General features: G+C 41.2%; 1 protein-coding gene across 1 annotated transcript; it reads left to right on the top strand.

Moving 5' to 3' along the window:
• The first annotated feature begins 6,889 nt into the window (after positions 1 to 6,889).
• On the top strand, positions 6,890 to 20,418 carry LOC121387786 (innexin unc-9-like). Its single transcript, XM_041518992.1, has 2 exons — positions 6,890 to 7,149; positions 18,925 to 20,418. Coding segments are annotated over exons 1-2 (1,239 nt in total). The 5' UTR covers positions 6,890 to 7,147; the 3' UTR covers positions 20,162 to 20,418.
• Positions 20,419 to 21,888: the final 1,470 nt, after the last annotated feature.

Here is a 21,888-nt window from a genome sequence, read left to right as displayed (position 1 = left end):
TTGCATAAAAATATTGACCAAATAAGAATATTACATATGTGCTGACCTATAAGAATATTAGATCGCATTAAAATATTGACTATATAATACTATAAACACAACATGATGGTTTTATCATACTGAAAATAGGGGTTTTTAATGATCTGTTGTCCGACATATAATATTTGAAAACTTTCAAAGCTTATAGGCTATATCTAATCTGCATATTCAGCAATATAAAATTAGTATATTCCATATTCTGAAGATAGGTTGTTTTTCTTTTTCATGACCTTTGCTCAGACATAATATTTAAAAACTTTCAAAGCTTATATATCTAATCCGTATATTCAGCAATATAAAATGAGGATATTCTATGCTCTATTCAGGACGCCATTGACCACATCCTGAAAACATGTCGGTCAGGCGAACCGCAGTTGACCTTTCACCCCCTAGACCGGAGCCCGATTTCCCCCCCGCTTATGTTTGATATGAAACTCTCCGATTTCAACGCGGTCCGTTTCCAGTGTACGCGGTTGGTCGCTGTTTGCACGAAAAAACACGTGCGTGAAAAATGACCGGTCAGTGACACGACGATAAAATGTAGAGAAATTTTGTGATCGTGAATACATTAATATTTTATTTTGAAAACACAAAAGGTCGTGAGGGACATAATTTACACAAATGGTTAACTGGGCAGGATATTTTCAAAAATTGTTTATTTGATTTATTTATGCATTTATTACTTTTTTTTTTTTTTTTTTTTTTTTTTTTTTTTCTATTTATTTCAAGACATACTGTTACGGATAAAAGGACCTTATTTCTCTAAAAATGGATAATAAATAGAAATTACATTAATTGTTGGAAACCAAATATAGCTATCGCATCACCTTAACTGAACCATGATGGAGTGAAAAAACAAAAAAAACAAAAAACAAAAAACAAGAAATGATGGAGTGAAATCCATGTCATCCCTCTCGTCAATTTTAGTTTTTGAATTATGGACCATTGCCATAATTCAATTATTTTTACAGAATGTCATTAATAAACGGAGTATGGTGGTTATGAAGATGGTTGAATAAAGTACATTTAGGGACAAATCAAATTATTTTTGTTGAGGTAATACTTTGTTAGACCAGTAAATAGGTCAGTGGTCTGTGACAATATGCCTTTAAGTGAATAAATAAGTTTGTTCAAATTTTAAAAGATTTTTGTGCAATATTATCTGGGGCTTAACCAGTGAGGAAAAAAACGCCGAGGCAAACCCAGTCCTGTAAAATTAATATCAGTGTCATGGAAAAAAGAAAATAAATCTTTAGGAAATTCCTCATGCTGACTACGCTATTGATTATGTCTGATTAGTGTTTAAAAAATAAGATTGCTTAACACCCCATGTCGTCACTTGTGGAACGTTCCCTAGTTGATCTGATGCACACCAAATCTAATCAACCGTTAAAAACGGGCACTCCCAGACCCTCCATCCCCGCAAATACGAAATGGTGCCAGTTTTTAGTTTAAAACTACCAATGTATTTAACTGAAGACGATTCTATATCATACTGTCATACTGTGGCCTGGATATTATTATTTACTGCCCCCCTCCCCCGGTATTTTAGGTAGGTTCGGCCCTGGAATGTAATTTTACAGTTCATTGGAAGTCTCGGTCCCCAGTCTGCACTCACAGACTGACTGGCATTATCATCAACCATTATCCCGGGTTCCGGAATGACGCAAGTTCAAAAACATGGTGTTTGTCATGTCAAACTTTACACTCCTCCGACAATTTAGCTTGATCCGGTTCCAGTACAGACACAGATGCGGAACCAGAGAGGGTCACAGGTGGTGTCGTCTGACATTAGCCTATTTAACTTTAAAAAAAAAAAAAAACTGTAATGTAATTAAGGACTTCTTGGACCTTAATTGGATATAAGAACAAAAAATAATTTGAAATAAATAATAAATGTAATATAAGAAAAGAAAAAACCCAGAAGAAAAATATGTATATTGAAAGATCAAGATCAACAGCTGATTTGCTCGTTCTCTCTCTGTCTGTGTGTGTGTGTCTGTCTGTCTGTCTGTCTGTCTGTCTCTCTCTGTCTCTGTCTGTCTCTGTCTCTCTCTCTCTCTCTCTCTCTCTCTCTCTCTCTCTCTCTCTCTCTCTCTCTCTCTCTCTCTCATTTTCTCACCCATCTCTCTCTCTCTCTCTCTCTCTCTTCCTCTCTCTCTCTCTCTCTCTCTCTCTCTCTCATTTTCTCACCCATCTCTCTCTCTCTTCTCTCTCTCTCTCTCTCTCTCTCTCTCTTTCTCTCTCTCTCTCTCTCTCTCTCATTTTCTCACCCATATATCTCTCTCTCTCTCTCTCTCTCTCTCTCTCTCTCTCTCTCTCTCTCTCTCTCTCTCTCTCTCTCCACTCACCCTCTTCCTCTCCCCTCACCCTCTCCCTCTCTTTCTCTGTATGCGAGTGAGCGTGTGCGCGCGCGCATCATGCGCACGTGTGTGCGTACGGGTTACATTATGTAAATAGGCTTCACAATATGGACACTTCTACAGGGGAGTACACACCAGTAGATTTTCTGTTGGAGAAAGGAACGGGTCACAGCTAACATTCCAAACCTGATGGGAGACTAATTTGAAGTGACATTTGGAAACTGTCGATGAAAATCTGACAAGAAAAATGTACGAGTATGGTGTGAGATTAAATTCTGGTGAACACTAATTAAATACTGAACGTTGTGGAGGGTGGTGGTGGTGGTGGTAGTTATTAAAGGGTTCACCGTTGGAGCTAGCTCAGTAGTCAGGCGCGGATCCATAATAATGTGCAGGGGGTTCTACGTGCAGCTATCTAAATGGAAGTTGCATATTAGCGGTGAATGTACTTTAAATGGACAGATCCTAGTTTCAACCCGTAAAAATTAGCACGAAGTTTAGTTAATCTACAAACCTGTAACACATTTATATAAAGTTACAATTGAGAGAAACATGAGTCTGTGACTTTGAAATGGTGAAATACCCTCTTAAAAATAGACTAAACCTCGACTCCATAACTGTTTACCGGCCTCGGTGGCGTCGTGGTTAGGCCATCGGTCAACAGGCTGGTAGGTACTGGGTTCGGATCCCAGTCGAGGCATGGGATTTTTAATCCAGATACCGATTCCAAACCGTGAGTGAGTGCTCCGCAAGGCTCAATGGGTAGATGTAAACCACTTGCACCGACCAGTGATCCATAACTGGTTCAACAAAGGCCATAGTTTGTGCTATCCTGCCTGTGAGAAGCACAAATAAAAGATCCCTTGCTGCTTATTGGAAAGAGTAGCCCATGTAGTGGCCACAGCGGGTTTCCTCTCAAAATCTGTGTGGTCCTTAACCATATGTTGACGCCATATAACCGTAAATAAAATGTGTTGAGTGCGTCGTTAAATAAAACATTTCTTTCTTTCTTTTTCCATAACTGTTACTTCTCAAATGCACGTGCGTTTTAAAAAAATATGAGAAATACATTTTGTGATATTAAAAACAGCAGGATGACCAAAAATACTTCGAATGTACGGGAATTGATAATATAAACCATAAAAGAGAGAGAAAGAAAACCACGACTGGTATATCAGAGGTCGTAGTATGTGCTATCTTGTCTGTGGGATTATGCATATAAAAGATCCCTTGCTACTCATTTAATAAGCGGGTACACAGGGGTACACTTCACAAAGATGAGAAGTTTGTTTTGTTGAACGACACCACTAGAGCACATTGATTTATTAATCATCGGCAGTTGGATGTCAAACATTTGGTAATTTTGACATATAGTCTTAGAGCAAACCTGCTACATTTGTTCATTAGTAGCAAGGGATTCTTTATATGCACCATCCCACAGACAGGATAACACATACCTTTGATATACCAATCCTGGTAGAAATAGCTGAATAGGCCCACGGTTGGGGATCGATCCCAGACCGACCGCGCATCAAGCGAACGCTTTACCACTGAGCTATGTCCCGCCCACAGTCGGTGGAGCACTCGCCTGAAGTGCTTGGGTTGTAGGATCGAATCCCATCAGTGAACCCGTGTCAGCCAGTGCACCACGACTGGCATATCAAAAGCATGTTGTATATCCTATATGTGGGGAAAAGGAAGGAAGGAAATGTTTTATTTAACGACGCACTCGAACACATTTTATTTACGGTTATATGGCGTCGGACATATGGTTAAGGATCATATAGATATTGAGGGAGGAAACGCGTTGTCGCCACTTCATGGGCAACTCTTTTCGATTAGCAGCAAGGGATCTTTTATATGCACCATACCATAGATAGAATAGCACATACTACGGTCTTTGATGTACCAGTCGTGGTGCACTGGCTGAAGCTGTAGGGAAAATGCATATAAAAGATCCTTAGCGGTTTTCTTTTTTTTTGTTTTTTTTTGTAAGATTACAAATCAGAATTAACAAATGTTTGACACCCAATACCCGATGATTAATTAAACAATGTGCTCTACTAGTGTCGTTAAACAACAACAACAAAAAAGATCAATTTTTTTCTCTTTTTTTTTTTTTTACGAAAACAAAATCTTTGTGTCAACTGAATGCCACCCTGGACACTATATCTGGTACTGTCAGAAATTAAACCGATGGTGGGACATTCCTGAATCTTAATTGGACATAGACATAACAAAGTGTTTCCCGTCCTGTCCCATCGTTATGATTAGCATCATCATCGCCATCATCATCAGCAGCATTATCATTATCATAGTCAAATTAAGCATGAAATGTCATATGCCCTTAATAATTGTAACAGTAATGCACGATATACGACTTGTATTACTGACAGGCACGGGTTTGACAACTATGAAATTAACACATACTTATGAAACCAGATGCTACACTACTACATTCAATAAAAACCTCCAGCCGGTGACATCACTTAAAAATGCACAGTCAGGGCTGCGGTGCAGGCTTCGAAATTAGTCCAGCTGTTTTCGACTAATTTTGATGCCTGCACCCTGACCCTGGTTGTGCATTTGTAACCCCCTAATAATAACCACCACGACTGGTACATCAAAGGCTGTGGTATGTGCTATCATGTCTATGGGATCGTGCATATTATAAAAGATCCCATGAAGTGGCGACAACGGATTTCCTCTCTTTATATCTGTGTGGTCCTGTGTAGTCTGACGCCATATAACCGTAAATAAAATGTGTTGAGTGTGTCGTTAAATAAAACATTTCCTTCCTTCCTTCCATCTCCCAGACATGATAGCACATACCACGGCTTTGATATACCATCCATGGTGCACTGGCTAGAGCGAGAAATAGCCCATGAGACTTAAGTTTAAGTATAAGAAAGAAAGAAAGAAAGAAATGTTTTATTTAACGACACAGTCAACATCATTTTATTTACGGTTATATGGCGTCAGACATATGTTTAAGGACTACAGATATTGAGAGGAAACCCGCTGTCGCCACTACATGGGCTACTCTTTCCGATTGGCAGCAAGGGATCTTTTATTTACGCTTCCCACAGGCAGGATAGCACAAACCATGGCCTTTGTTGAACCAGTTATGGATCACTGGTCGTGCAAATGGTTTACACCTACCCATTGAGCCTTGCGGAGCACTCACTCAGGGTTTGGAGTCGGTATCTGAATTAAAAATCCCATGCCTCGACTGGGTTCCGAACCCAGTACCTACCAGCCTGTAGACCGATGGCCTAACCACGACGCCACTGAGGCTGGTTTTAAGTATAAGAGACAGTGACATGATTAAACAACTAAGTATCGGTGTGTCTATGGAGGGCACACATAATAATGTGTCGCAACCTATAGGTTACCAGAGGTCTATTCGCAAAGCTCTCTAATGCTCTGTTAATCAACGTCACATCTTTTTTGCACAGTCTTTTTGCATTGCACAGGGGGGTCGCAAAGTCCGTATTTTGTGACATGTTGTACGCATTGTATTTATGGTATTATGTATCGCATTGTGTATTGCACTGTGTATTACATTGTGTATTGTATTGTGTATTGTGTATTACATAGTGTATTGCATTGTATATTGCATTGTATATAGCACTGTGTATTGTAGTGTTTATTGTATTGCATTGTGTATAGCACTGTGTATTGTAGTGTTTATTGTATTGCATTGTGTATAGCACTGTGTATTGTAGTGTTTTATATTGTGTCGTCTTGTACTGTACTGTACTGTAGTGTACTGTACTGTGTAATACGATTATCATTTTGGGTGAACCCTCGGGATTTTTGCCGAACCAACCAATGTCCCTACCAGCGTTAAATCAAAGGCCATGGTATGTACTGTCATGTCTGTGGGGAAGTATATAAAATATGAAGTTTAATAGGCAATGCCGCGGCATTTATTTTGCCGTGGAAATTTAAATGCTCTATGTTACCTTTCTTAATTAGTTAATTAATTATTTTAAAAAAATTGTAATATTGACAAATCAAAATGCACCTTACATAATAACCCCCGCAAAACTGATGTTAAAAACGCCGTGGATACTTTTTTCCACGTCATATTTTTTGCCGTGTCCATTTTCATAATTACCAGGGTTGTATGTTATACTTCCTCACCTCTCATATCCGCCCCTCAGTCCACCCCCATCCCGCCCCGCCATTTGCGACACATGCACCGATCATGTCAACGGCTAATCATCAATTTCAGTAATAAATTCAATCTCGTTTACCAATCTTGCGCCACTGCTGACACAATCAAAACCGTTTCCACGTGTTCTACCCGCCCGCTGAACCGTGACGGGTCAAAGGTCACAGTTTCAGACGGTCTTTGTCGATTGCAGGTCACGTGGTACAGAGTGCGATTCGGTCTTTGTTGTCAACTGTGAAAGAACTTTACACACGCTCACACACACGCTCATCTCTCTCTTTCTCTGTGTGTTACAGGCCAGAAAAACCCCAACCAAGGCGTGTTTTGTGAGAAGGAATTTGATCACGGGATCTATCAGGACAGATATCCGGTTTTATGACTTTATCTTCAGCGTCGTAGATAACACGAGTTCTGCAAGTGGTTGGAATTTTTTTTTTTTTTTTTTTTTTACCAGGAAGAGACATGTGGTTGTGACACAAAGAGAGAGTTTAAACTTCTGGCGGGATTGGCCAATGTCAGCTGACGGAGAATCGATATTTGGTCGTAACGCGGTCGAACAGATAAAATGTAAGTGATGTTATTGCATTTTTATATTTAATAAATGTTTTACCAAAAGAAAATTATGTCAGTTTATCAAATTCACATGGATTGCAAACAAAAATCGTGTGCTATAGATTATACAATCTTTTTGTTTTGTATAAGACAAAGACGTACAAAGCAAGTAAAAATTGGAAAACAAATTTATATATGCACAGATGCAAGCGCGCATACATACTAATACTTCACCCCTTCTAAGGATTCTTGGAAGCGCCAATCATTATTTCTTAACCAAACCATTGTATGATACGGTATGCAGTCAAAACGGCCCCATGATGAAACGGCCTTGAACATGTAAGTCAAAACGGCCAAAGAAAAAAGTTAAAAGGGCCAAAGAAAATGATCAAAACGGCCAAAGAAAAAAGTCAAAACGGCCAAAAGAAATGGTCAAAACGGCCAATAGGTACTATCACGTTAAATTAATTCCCATTAGTAATAATTAGTAATCAATATAGCCTATATCACAGGCAGTTAAAAAATATGTATAAAAACAACCAAAACAACGGAATCACTGGTAACAATTTATTAGCCTACACAACGCAATTAAGACCACCAATTAACATTTTATTTAACAACACTGATAGACCGACCCGGCCGTGCCCCCCGGACGAGTTCCATGTGGCGCTACTCGTCGGGGTGTCGTGCGTGCCTGGATTTTAAAATTAAATCACGACCATCGGCTTTCCGGGTGAGTGCCCCTTCCTAGTGGCGCGCCTAACCCTCCCCCAATTTTACCTAAGACCCCAATTGACCGTGTATTTGAAAAGACCAGACCCTACAGTCGGCAGGTAACAGCAATTAGCCTTTTAACCCAGTGAGTGTATCGAGTTTGTATAAAATCTAACTTTACAAACATTTCATGATACCATTCGTGTTTTTTATTAGGTAATCGGTTAGGTATTCGGAGTGTTTTAACTCCGGTTTTGTTAATTGTCAATCCAGGAGTAACCTTTTTCCTCTGCCCTAAAAAACCCTATCGCTGTGAGTTAATCTTGAAAGAGAGTCTTCCTTAAAACCCTAAAACCCTGATTTACTAAATATAATAATGTTTTCATCGTAAATGGGTTAGCGTTCCCCGGGCGGATGGGATTATCTCTTGTATACCAAATGTGTTTGGTTATAATAATAACTATTCATGTTTACAAACAACAAAATCTTTGTGTAACTGAATGCCACCCTGGACACTATATCTGGTAGTGTCAGAAATTAAACCGTCGTTAAATATATATATATATATTTTTTTAAGTGGTTGGATGTAGACATACTTAAAAAAACCTATGACAGTAGCTAGCTGGAATTTCCTCAGTTGGTACTACTGAGCGTCCGTGCTTCAAATCCCGTCAGTGAAGGTTGATTTATCTGTTGCACAAGCTTGCTCATGTGTATTGGTTGATATAGTAGAACCAATATATTTTAATGCTTTGAACCTCAAGTTGAGGGGATTGGGCGCAGACAGACGTCTGAAATGTGGGTGGTGGGGGCATGGGTCACTGCTCCATCCAAGTCTGAAGATAATGCGTTGCCCCTCCCCACCCCCTCCGACCCATTTAAAAATCAAAATAATATACAGCTGTCCCACCCCCTCGCAGCAACTTTTACTGTCATCTGCCGACGCCTATGGCAGCACCCCCCCCCCCACACACACACACATACACCCAAAAAAACCCAGACGTCTGCCTTATGGGACGTCTGTCTTTTGGAAGGACACCCACTTATCCACCCTGGTTTTTGTTAACCCCCAGTGCTTTCCTCTCGCAAATTAAGTTATCCCGGCCGTTCAGAAGGTAAATAATTGATTGAGTAACCATCGTCCCAGGTTTTCACATATGGCACAGTATTTTATTGAGTAATATCGCGTAATCCAGATTTGTTTGGTGAACAGACATTGTCCCAATTATTATAGCCCCAGCTGATGATGTTTATTTACGCCGCGTGTCGTCACAGGTTTTTGTTTTAACGAATGGGCGTCTATCACCATGGTACTACTACTACGCCCGGTAACTTTAAAGGCACTTGTCCCTGCATTATTGTAGCATATGTTAAGAGTGTTTGATACTGCTGACGTGCTTGAAGTTCTGTACTGGTTTTATGTTGAGGATATTGACGTGATGTCTGAACTTCTGAAGGACGTTTATGTTGTTAGAAGAAAAAAACAGAAGATAAAAACAAAAACATTATTCATTTTTATGAATCTATGCTGAGGTTACTGCCATATGTTTCCGACTACAATACGGGTGGGACGTAGCCCACTGGTAAAGCTCTTGCCTGATGCGCAGGCGATCTAGGATCGATCCCTGTCGGCCCATTGGACGTTTTATCGTTCTAGTCAGTGCTCTACAACTGATGTAATAACGGCAGTGGTATGTGATATCATGTGTATGGGATGGCGCCAGAGCACTAATTAATCAAACGACACCACTAGAGCACTGATTAATTAATCAAACGACACCACTGGAGCACTGATTAATTAATCATCAGCTATTGGATGTCAAACATTTGGTAATTCTGACATGTAGTCATCAGAGGGAAACCTGCTACATTTTTCCTAATGTAGCATGGGATGTTTTATATGCACTTTCCCCACAGACATGAAAGCACATACCACGGCCTTTGACCAGTTGTGGTGCACTGGTTAGAACGAGAGAAAATGCAATCAGTTGAATGGATTTACTGAGGTGATTCGATCCTGCGACGTAAGCACCTCAAACGAGCACTCATCCGACTTGGAGTTAAAACCCGCCCCTTGTTCAGTGACAAGGAGCTTGACTGATGCGTGTGCGGCCTAGGATCGATCCCCGTCGGTAGCACATTGGATTATTTCTCGTCCCAGTCAGCGCACCACGACTAGCATATCAAAGGCTGTGGGATGGTGCATATAAAATATATCTTGCTACTAATGAAAAAAAAAATGTTTAGATAACAAATAACCGTAGTTTAAAATTTGCTCAGGTGTTTTCCTTTCCGTTCCTCTGTTTGGTTGTCGGGATAATTGCGTGATTAATATCTTTACTCGAGTGATTTTAATTACGACTCTCTAAGGGAGCTTTCAAGTGTTAGATATGGTTGAATAACATGTGTGCGGCGGGTGGGGGCATTACTACTTACAATTATCTAGTCGATGGTGGTGGATGGGACGAAAAGAAAGAACAATTTTTTTAAGCTACTGGATTAGACGAAACTGTTCTTTCAAGGAAATTAGGCCGAATTAAAAACTCATATAATTAAAACAAAATAATTTGCATGGAAGATGTTGGGGTGCATAAGGTGGAAACAAAATACAAACGACTGCCTCCGCAAAACGTAGCGTTCTCTCCTCTAAGTCAGAAGAAGATATTTTTTAATTATTAATTCAAAATTCTGAACAGTGGGCAAATTCAGAATGTGGAATATTTAAAAAAAAATTAATTAGCGACAATTACTAATCGGTTGCAACTTGGGGCAAATTCGTTTTGCATTTGGCTTATCGATAAGAAGATTAACAACTCTTAACAAACGTTATTGTTAGTGGTCGGGCGTTGATAAAGTGTTCACCTGATGCGCGGTCGGTCTAGGATCGATCACTGTCGGTGAGCCCATTGCGCTATTTCTCGTTCCAGTAAGTGCACCACGACTAGAGTATATATTTTCATGTTTGCGATGGTGCATATAAATGATATCTTGCAACTAATGGAAAAATATAGCAGGTTTCCTCTCTAAGACTATATTATATTAAAATTACCAGATGTTTGACATCCAATAGCCCTTTTTAAAATAAACAATGTGATCTAGTGGTGTCGTTAAACTAAAGCAAACTTTAAACATCCACAAAGCGATCTTAGCGCTAAGACCACCTTAAATGTATATGTTAAGTTACTGTGCAGTTACGGTGATCTTAGCGCTAAGACCACCTTAAATGGACAGGGGCGTTACTGATCTTTACCGCCTATGTTAACAGTTACTGTGCAGTTACGGTGATCTTAGCGCTAAGACCGCCGTAAATGTATATGTTAACTGTGCAGTTACGGTGATCTTAGCGCTAAGATCGCCCAGTGTGCAGTTACGGTGATCTTAGCGCTAAGACCGCCTTAAATGTATATGTTAACAGTTACTGTGCAGTTACGGTGATCTTAGCGCTAAGACCGCCTTAAATGTATATGTTAACAGTTACTGTGCAGTTACGGTGATCTTAGCGCTAAGACCACCTTAAATGTATATGTTAACAGTTACTGTGCAGTTACGGTGATCTTAGCGCTAAGACCACCTTAAATGTATGTTAACAGTTACTGTGCAGTTACGGTGATCTTAGCGCTAAGACCACCTTAAATGTATATGTTAACAGTTACTGTGCAGTTACGGTGATCTTAGCGCTAAGATCGCTTCGTGGAACGGGGCCCTGGATTGGATGGATTTATTCTTTAATGAAAATTAAATCAAATTTTTAAATTTAATTTCATTATATTTATTTTTTTGTAATTAAAAAACAAGAAATTTTATGAGTAAAAGTTAGCAGAGTGAAAGGGGCGAATGGTACAAAATATGTTAACCCCAATAACTTCGTCCGCAAAACCAAGCGTTCATTCCTCAAAAGTACGATGACGATATTTTTTTTATTTTTTATTTGCATTCTCCTGGTATACATGTTTATCTACATTGTGTATATTGCTTTGTATCATATCCACAGTTCACCTTTTTGTATTTGTGGTGTACTAATCAGTTCAGCTGAGTTGTTCAACTCAAACTCAATTAAGAATTGAAAATTATAGTCCGTCTCAGAGTGAACGCCTTTTTTATACAATGGAAGTTGTTTATTCTGAGTCGATTGATTTGTAAATTGCTCCACGTTTTTTTGGTGTGTTTTTTTTGTTATTGCCAAAACACTTACTTTTCTTCTTACGTCAAACCAAACTGAAATTATATTAAAAAAACAAAAACAAACCAGTTTTATAGAATAATGGGACGGACTATAGATTCAAATTCTGAATTAAAGAGTTCAGAACATGGAATAATTTTCCAAAATTTAATTAACGACTATTACTAATCGGTTGGCAACTTTATTGATTGTTAATGGTTCAGTTAGCATACTATGAGAAACGCCATTTTTTTTTTTTTTTTAGACATTCAAATTAATGGTGGGAAATTGAACTAATTCGCCTCACTCTGGAGTATTGATGATGGAATAAGAACGACCCGAAGAGCCCGCTATGTCTTAACTCTGCGTTTCTTATTTATTTCTTTTGGGTCTAAGTATCTTTAAAGTGATTCACGCGACAAAAATGTCTGCACATAAATAATTGATTTCTCCAGATTTTCTAACAAAACATCGAGTTTCGGCGCAGTTCAACTAAATACATGCACATTGATTTATTAATCGTTTACGTGACAAGTTTCAGTATATTTTCATTTGGGTTTCGCAAATCCTTGGAGGGAGTATAAAACATTCAAGGCAGTATATTTAGTGAAAAACAACTACTAGGGGCCGAATTTATGAAGTCTGTTTTTCTTAAACGCAGGTGTTTCAAGGTGCAGACCCTATTTTCAGCCTGTGAAATTTGACACTAAGTTTAGTTAATCTACAAACATACAGCACGTTTGGATAACGGTGTAACAGAGTGAAGCTAAATCTGTGTCGTTAAAACAGGGAAAGATCCTTTAAAATATACTAGAACTCACTCAGTAATCGTTACTTCTCAGACGCACGTGCGTTTTTAAATATATGAAAAAAAGAGTATTTTGTGGTATTAGAAACACCAGGATGACCACAAACACTTCGGTTGTACAGAAATGGATAATCTAAACAATAAAATATAACTAATGTTTGATTTCAGTGATCATAGACGGCTTTAATAGTGATAAATATGCCTTAGTGTTTAGGAACTAGGGTCTGTCCCTTTAAGCATTGTAAATGTATATTGTTACACGCGTGTAAGACATAAACAGGCTTTGTGTAAATTCGGCCCCTGGACAGGAACAAATAATATGGTCACAGTAATCGGACGCGGATGCAGGGATGGGGTGGGGTGTATGTGTGTGTGTGGGAGGGGTGCATATCCCCCGAACTACGATGTGCCCTAAAACATAGAGCCGGTTTTTCTAAGACGCACGTGTTTAAGCATAGTGAATGGACGTAGTTACACGAGTGTAAGTTTAAAACAGGCTTTGTAAATTCGACCCCCCCCCCCCCCCCCAATGTTTATCAGAATATACGATGAAATAGATTACCTGAATTTATTTTCACGTCCATAAATTAAAGTCTGTTTTGTTTTATCAACACCACTAGAGCATTGATTTATTAATCATCGGTTATTGGATGCCAAACATTTGGTAACTTTGACATATAGTCTTAGAGATGGAATGGGCTACATTTTTTTTATATGCACCATCCCACAGACATGATAGCACATACCACAGTATTTGATATACCAGACGTGGTGCACTGGCTATAACGAGAAATAGCTTAATGGGCCCTCGGGCGGGGTTTTATTAGTTGAGGCTGTGATAAAGTACAGACTAATGCTAGGATCAGACTACCAACTGCCAGCACAGAGTTGGACAACTTTCTGCTGTCACGCCTTGTACGACTGTCCAGTTGGTAGTCTGAGCGCTCTTACAACTGGATTCTTGTCGTATATCTTGTTAATCTGAGCGCACCCGTCGGGAGTTGGTGAGATTTTACAACGCAGTTATCGAATTGGACGGGCAGGACGTAGCCTAGTGGTAAAGCGCTCGCTCGATGCGCGGTCGGTGTGGGATCGATCCCCGTCGGTGGGCCCATTGGGCTATTTTTCGTTCCAGCCAGTGCACCACGACTGGTGTATCAAAAGCCGTGGTATTTGCTACCCTGTCTGTGGGATGGTGCATATAAAAGATCCCTTGATGCTAATCGAAAAGAGTAGCCCATGGTGTGGCGACAGCGGGTTTCCTCCCTCAATATCTGTGTCGTCCTTAACCATATGTCTGACGCCATATAACCGTCAATAAAATGTGTTGAGTGCGTCGTTAAATGAACCATTTCCTTCCATCATTTACTTCGTCGCAGCAGTTGATAATCTGACGCTGGCATAAAGCATACCTTTAAAGGTCAGTTAGTAATCCCCATCCCACATCTCTTAGACATTAATTAAGGTTGACCTGCTTTGTGATAATTCAACGCGTAATCTCGCTGCAAGGGATACGGTTTAATTGCTGTTAAATGTTTACAATTACAAATGCAGCATTAATTGCGCGTGGTTGACGTAACCAGGCGCAACACGATACCGAGTAACAGATGTGCGCAGAAACCTGTGGGAATCGTCAGCAGACGACCGCAAAGATCAGCGTTCACGATTTTCAAAGGTTAGGAGCAACACTTAGTTCCCGACTCTGTGGTTAAAGGGAGGGCAGACGTAGCCCAGTGATAACGCGCTCGGCTGATGCGCGGCCGATCTATGGTCGATCCCCGTCGGTGGGCTCATTGGGCTTTTTTTTATTTTTTTCTTCCATCTAGTGCATCACGACTGGTGTATCAAAGTCCGTGTTATGTGCTATCCTTGCTACTATAAAAAAGGAAACGTAGCAGGTTTCGTCTCTAAGACTAGACGTCAAAATTACCAAATGTTTAACACCCAATAGCCGATAATTAATAAATATGTGCTCTAGTAGTGTCGTTAAACAAAACACACTTTAAGCTTGTACGCTCAAATCAAAGGCAAACTATATTGGCATAGCCAAGAGTGGGGTTTGCGGGCATGTCCCCAAGCAGATCTTTCTTTTCCTCCGCCACATTTTATATATATTTTTTTATCACTTGATAACACGACTCACAGAGAGAGTGGTCCGTCCAGTATTGTTGGACACCCAATATACAATCCTGTCTGTGTCAATGTCTAGATTCACTAGGTTCAAGTTTTGTTAAAACATTTCATTTCAACTTATTTTCGTGCTTAAATCCAATTAAGGTTCAAGCACGCTGTTCTGGGCACATACCTCATATATCTGGGCTGTCTGTCCAGGACAGTGACTTAGTTGGTAGTTGGTTAGTGAGAGAAAAGAGTATGTAGTGGCCTTACACCTACCCAATGAGCCCCTAAGAACTCGCTCTGGGTTGGAGCCGGTACCGGGCTGCGAACTCTGTACCCACCAGCCTGTAGTCCGATGGCTTAACCACGCCACGACGAAAACGTGCCCCTTTTTATTTAGTTGGAAAACATGGTATATTACTGTACCCTCTATCCTTTTTAAATTAAAAAAGCGATACAGCGATCTGTCATTGTGCGACGAATTGTCGGTTCTGTGATTTCGCCGACACACTACCGGAAACGATCGTTTCCTTGAAATCCGGTTGCCTGTAATTCAAACTGTCCCAGAACAGAATTCGGTGGTCATAATATCGCAATGGTTTGTTTAATGATTTTTGTATTGCGCGTGCGCGCATATGTGCATGCGCACGTGTGTGTGTCTGTGCTGGTGTGCGCGCTATACAGTTCTAGGGCGAAAACGTTTAACAGTTTAATAGATAATTTGACGAAACATGTAGCTCACCATGAACCATGAGTTGGGTTGGATCCGATCCATTGGCGTGGGGTGAATTAGTCACACCGCCTTTCCGGACGCCCAAATTTGTGGTTATGATTTTAATGTGCTTGGCTACTTACAACCCAAAGTCCGATATAGACAGACACCAATGATTGTCATTGTCAAGTTTCCGAGAAAGGTTCACGTCGTTGAATTTAGACCATTGTTTCTGTAAATATGTCAAGTTTTGACCTATATAGATCTATTTAAAGTGCTAATGTCGGCTTTTACTAATTTAGGAGCAAGACTTAGCTCGGTGGACCCATTTGGTTCTTGTTCTAGTCACTGCTCCACATCTGGTGTACACATAACAAAGGCCGTTGTATGCACTGTCCTGTCTGTGGGATGGTGGATATAAAAGATCCCTTGCTTCTACTGGAAAAGTGTAGCGGGTTTCCTCTCTAAGACCGTTTATCAAAGTCACCAAATGTTTGACATCCAATAGCCGATGATTAACAAATGAACTGAATGTGCTCTAGTGTTGTCGTTAAACAAAACAAACTTTTGTGTTGTTTTTCAACATAAACTAAAAGAAAGGAAAGAAAAAACCCAAACAGTTTATTTGCATTCAGCGGCTTCGACTTTCCTAATTTATAACAATTTAACTTGCCTTGTGTGTGTCTGGCTTAACCTTCGACCAATAACGCGTGGCAATTAATGCTAGGGTCGGACTACCAACTGTCAGCACACTGTTGGCTAACGTTCTGCTGTCACGACGTCTACGACTGTCCATTTGCTAGTCGAGTTGGACAACTTCGCAGAGCTTCTGGATTATGGTAGCCCCACTCCCATGGCTAGTGATATTCAATGTTGGGCTAGTAAATATCTACCACTGCCATGCCCGACGGCTAGTGAAAAAAAGGTCGTCAAATGCTGCATTTTAGTCTGTTGCAAATATGAATATCCTGACCCTACACCCACCACCATCCTCCAATGTTAGTGTGTTTAAGCTCCACTTCCCTCTTTAGGTGACATATCCGATTATTACTATTAGTAAAATTGTATTTACTAGAAGTCAAGTAGGGCTAGTGGATTTTTAATCGTGGCTAGTAAACTTTTTTAATAACTGATCCCATGGCTTGTGGATTTTATAAAACTATTTTTATAGAAGCCCCGAACTTCGCAACAGTTGACAGTCTAAACCTAGCATAATAGAAAAGTGAAAATATTTTTTATTATTTGAGAATGTCCAAATGTTCCCTTTGAATATTAATCCTGTAAAGTAGATGTTTTTACGCCATGCAGCTATGTTTATTGAATGTATAATGACACAAAATTACACGCCCCACACGCACGTTACAGACCGTAATTTTGTTAACGGCAGTTAATTCTACATGCTAAAGGTCGGTAAACCCGATACACGTATTTTCTCTGTTAGGGGCACCATTTAGCATGTTTTTAATGAAACCACATCCTGTCATGTGTCGAGTTATTTACCAGTTTACTCAGAAGTATGTCGGTGCTACGAATAACTAACATATTTGGTACTGGAAATGAATAAAATGCTTTGGTACGTGACTACATAGTGGCAAAGAAAAACCCAAAAGAAATGGTTTAATTAACGGCGCACAACACATTTTAATGGCGTCGGACATTATGGTTTTTATATCAAAGATAATTAGAGAGGAAAACCGCACGTGCAAGAATTTATGTAAGGGCCAGCGGGCGAAGTTTATGGGGGGGGGGGGGGGGGTGTCGAGTCATGCTTCCCGGAAAACATACTGAAAAACAGAAGAAGAAAGATTTTGTTTTTGCCTGATCAGGGAAGGGATTCAACCCCCGATACCCTCCCTTTTCACACGCGCCTAATTTTACCACACTCTTTAATATAACGAGGTTTACAAATTATAATACATGTACACACTATTTATTTATTTATTTTATCAGGGATACTCGTCTATAATTTTTAACAATAGAGAACACTGGACTAAAATAAGTTTTTATTTCATTCTGGGACGGCATTTAGTTCAATCGGTAGTGAGTTTATAAAAAATTAGTTTTTAGTTAACGACACCACTGGAGCACATTGATTTATTAATCATCGTCTGTTGAATGTCAAACATTTTGTAATGTTGACGTATAATTTTAGAGAGGAAACCCACTACATTTTTTCCATTAGTAGCAAAGGATCTTTTATGTGCACCATCCCACAGACAGGATAGCACATACCACGGCCTTTGATATGCCAGTCGTGGTGCACTGTCTAGAACGAGAAATAGCCTAACGAGCCCACTGACGAGGGATTAATCCTCGACCCACCAAGCATCAGGCGAGTGCTATCAAAGAACGTATGTTACTAAATAAGGCAGCAGGATGGGGGAAAGCAGTAAAAATCAGGCAGGATAGCACAAACCATGGCCTTTGTTGAACCAGTTATGGATCACTGGTCGGTGCAAGTGGTTTACACCTACCCATTGAGCCTTGCGGAGCACTCACTCAGGGTTTGGAGTCGGTATCTGGATTAAAAATCCCATGCCTCGACTAAGATCCGAACCCAGTACCTACCAGCCTGTAGACCGATGGCCTGCCACGACGCCACCGAGACCGGTCATTTCAAAGTCAGAGACTCATGTTTCACTCAAATGTAATCTTATCCAAATGTGCTAAAGGCTTGTTAATCCTAAACTTAGTGTGCATTTTCATGGGCTGAAACTAGGGTGTGTCCCTTTAATATATATATACTTTAAAACATTAATAACATACCGTGTAGTATTTTATCTGAATCCGTAAAAGTGTGTTTGTTTTCTTTAATGGCATTGTCACTACTAGAGTTCATTGATTAATTAATCGATCGGCTATTGGATGTTAAACATTTGGTAATTCTGACATACAGTCTTAGAGAGGAAACCCGATATATTCTTGTTCCGTAAGAGAGAATGTAGTAAAGAAAAAAGGAGAGACCCCCCAAAAAACCCCAACAACAACAACACACAAAATTAAGGGAACAAGGGCACATATACCAACTCGTGAAAGAGCAACCCAATGAATGTGTGGGTTTTTTTAAAGGTTAGAAAAAAGAAGAAGAGGCACTTAACTAAATTTAGGAGTGACGAGACACTGGTCCCTGAATTCGCCTTTGTAAATAACTTCAAATTAATGAATCTTTGCATAATTAACTAAAAAAGTATAAAAATTGTAATATGTCACAATGTTGTTGTTTTGGTGTTTTTTTTAAAAACTATAGTTCTAACACAGTAACACTTGTTGTCGTTTCAGGATTGGCTTGTTGGGCGGCTTGGCGTCGTGGTCGCGCCTGCGCGGCACGAGCGACGACGACTGGTGCGACCGACTCAACCACCTATGGACGGTCGTGCTGCTGGCGATGTTCACGCTGTTCGTCAGCAGCGCGCAGTACGTGGGCGACCCCATCCACTGCTGGTGTCCCGCCACCTTCACCGGCGCCTACGTGGCCTACGCCAAGCACGTGTGCTGGATCTCCAACACGTACTACGTGCCCATGGACGACACGATTCCGCTGGACCTGAGGGAGAGGCAGGACAAGGAGATTTCCTACTACCAGTGGGTACCCATCATCTTCCTGTTCATGGCCTTCATGTTCAAGTGCCCGAACATCATCTGGCGGCTGTTCTGCAACGGCGCCGGGCTCAACATGGACAAGATCACGACGATGGCCGAAGGAACGCAGCTCGGCTCCGGAGACGACCGGGAAAAGACGATCTTCCACATCGCCAAGTACATGGACCGCTGGCTCATGGCGCACCGGCAGTACAACTATAACGTTTTTGTGCGCATGCGCCAGCGGATATCCGGCGTCTTCTGCTTCTTCCTGGGCAAGCGGGACGGGACCTACCTGACGGGTTTTTACCTGTTCGTCAAGCTTCTCTTCGTCGTCAACGTGATCGGCCAGTTCTTTCTGCTCAATTCGTTTCTGTCTATGGATTACTCAGTGTACGGTTTCGAGATCATCAGAAAACTGTCGCAGGAGGAGCCGTGGCGAGAGAGTCCCCGCTTCCCGAGAGTGACGCTCTGCGATTTCGACATCAGGCAGCTCCAGAATCTGCAGAGATGGACCGTGCAGTGCGTGTTGCCCATAAACCTGTTCAACGAAAAGATTTTCATTTTCCTCTGGTTCTGGCTCTTCTTCGTAGCGACTCTGACCTGCATGAATTATCTCTCCTGGCTCTACCACGTACTCATCGGTCTGAACAGGGCGAGATACGTCAAGAAGTACCTGAAACTTGGCGACGAGATCCGAAGCAGTGGCGACTCAAAGTTGTGTCGGAAATTCGCAGACGAGTATCTTCGAAACGACGGCGTCTTCGTGCTGCGGGTTATCGCAAAGAACTCGTCGGATCTCGTGCTCCGAGATTTGGTCGTTCATCTGTGGAAAATATTCCGGGATGACCCGAAAAGCACACTTCGGCCAATTCCGGAAATGAATCACCGCGATATGAATCACCATGGAGACGAAATTAAAGAGGGATTGGCGTAACAGAAAACGTCATCCAATGATATGTTTAATGGAGTGAGCGCTCAATTGACAAAAACCTTTGACTTCATGAACAGTTCCAGGACTCGACATAAGCGGTGGCCCGAGATATTTGTACTTGAACATATCTCGGGTGGTGGTATTTTGTGCAAGCGAAGGAACCCATTCTGTTATTCCATAAGTATGCATGATCACAGCATGGACTAACTTCACGAATGGTACTCTTTGATTGAGAAGATGGAGGGTAATGAATGAATTCTTGTACAAATGTAATGCGATAGTTGAAGGGGGTGTGGGGGTGTAGTAGTAACTGTGTAACGGCGATGATTGGGTGGATATGATTGGGCAATGAATGTATAATGATTGAGAAAATTAATTATTGAATGATGGCGATACCCCCCACCCCCCCCCCCCCCCACCCACTTTCATTTGAGATTACAGGAGAAATCCATATTAGATTCACACAAAAACGATATGGTGCTGTTGGTTGCCAATAGATGCATGTGCATCTCATGTTTGAATATTTGTACGCTAATGTAGTTATACAACAGTAGTATTTGTTTTAGTTTGATAATTAAAACCCCCAAGAACAACTTTAATATAAATAATAATAATTGTAATAGATTTTAGCTCACATAATAGAAATTTAAGGTAAATTGTAGCTAAATGTTTGGTGTGTTCGATGGTTTACATTTAAAAAAAAATATATACTCTTCAAAAGAAGAAACGCAAAACCACATTGTCGTAACATTTGGAGAATTGATTTAATTATTGAATGGTGAGTCCGATAATTACCAAATGTTGCAGGATTGTTCACAATTCACTCTAGTCCATTGTGAGTAAGTGATAGGACACACCACCAAGGTCAAGGTCATCTGGAGTCAATACCGGGTGTGGCCTCCGCGTGTGTTGACAACTGCCTGGCACCGCCTGCCCATTGAAGCAACCAGAGTACGGATGACGTCTCGGGGGATGGTGGCCCACTCGGCCTGCAAGGCTGCTGCCAGCTCGGGCAGGGTCTGGGGCTGTGGTTGTCGCTGTCGGAGGCGTCGGTCCAACTCGTCCCATAGATGCTCAATTGGGTTCAAATCCGGTGATGTCGATGGCCAAGGAAGGACATTAATGTTGTTGTTCTGTAGTAAAAAAGGTTGTGAGACGTGCTGTGTGAGGCCTGGCGTTGTCATGTTGGAACACTGCGTTGGCGTTGGCCATAACTGGAACGATGTGTGGCCGGAGGATCTGGTCAATGTAGCCCTGTGCATTCAGGTTGCCCTGCACGTGGCCCAGGTCAGTTCTGCCAGTGTGTGAGATGGCTGCCCACACCATGACACTACCCCCGCCGAATCTGTCCACTTCCTGCACGCAGTTTGCCGCATAACGTTCACCACGACGCCTATACACGCGACATCTTCCATCATGACGTCGGAGCAGAAATCGGGACTCGTCACTGAACCACACCTGTCTCCATCGCAGTTGAGGTCATTGTCGATGAATCTGGCACCACTGCAGTCGGAGTCGACGGTGTTGTGGTGTTAAGATGACACCTCGAACTGGACGTCTGGCACGAATTCCTACCTCACGTAGGCGGTTCCGTACGGTCTGGTCGGATATCCTGCGCAAACCTGGTATTGCTGCGGCTGTGGAGGTGGCAGTAGTCAATCGTTCCCGAAGGTGGCGTACCCGGATGTAGCGGTCCTGCCCGGGGGTAGTGACCCGTGGTCGACCGGATC

Source organism: Gigantopelta aegis, chromosome 13 (assembly GCF_016097555.1).
Source record: "Gigantopelta aegis isolate Gae_Host chromosome 13, Gae_host_genome, whole genome shotgun sequence".
NCBI classification, from domain to species: Eukaryota; Metazoa; Mollusca; class Gastropoda; order Neomphalida; family Peltospiridae; genus Gigantopelta; species Gigantopelta aegis.
The sequence above is the reverse complement of the archived record's forward strand: the minus strand, read 5'-3'. Positions and strand labels throughout refer to the sequence as shown.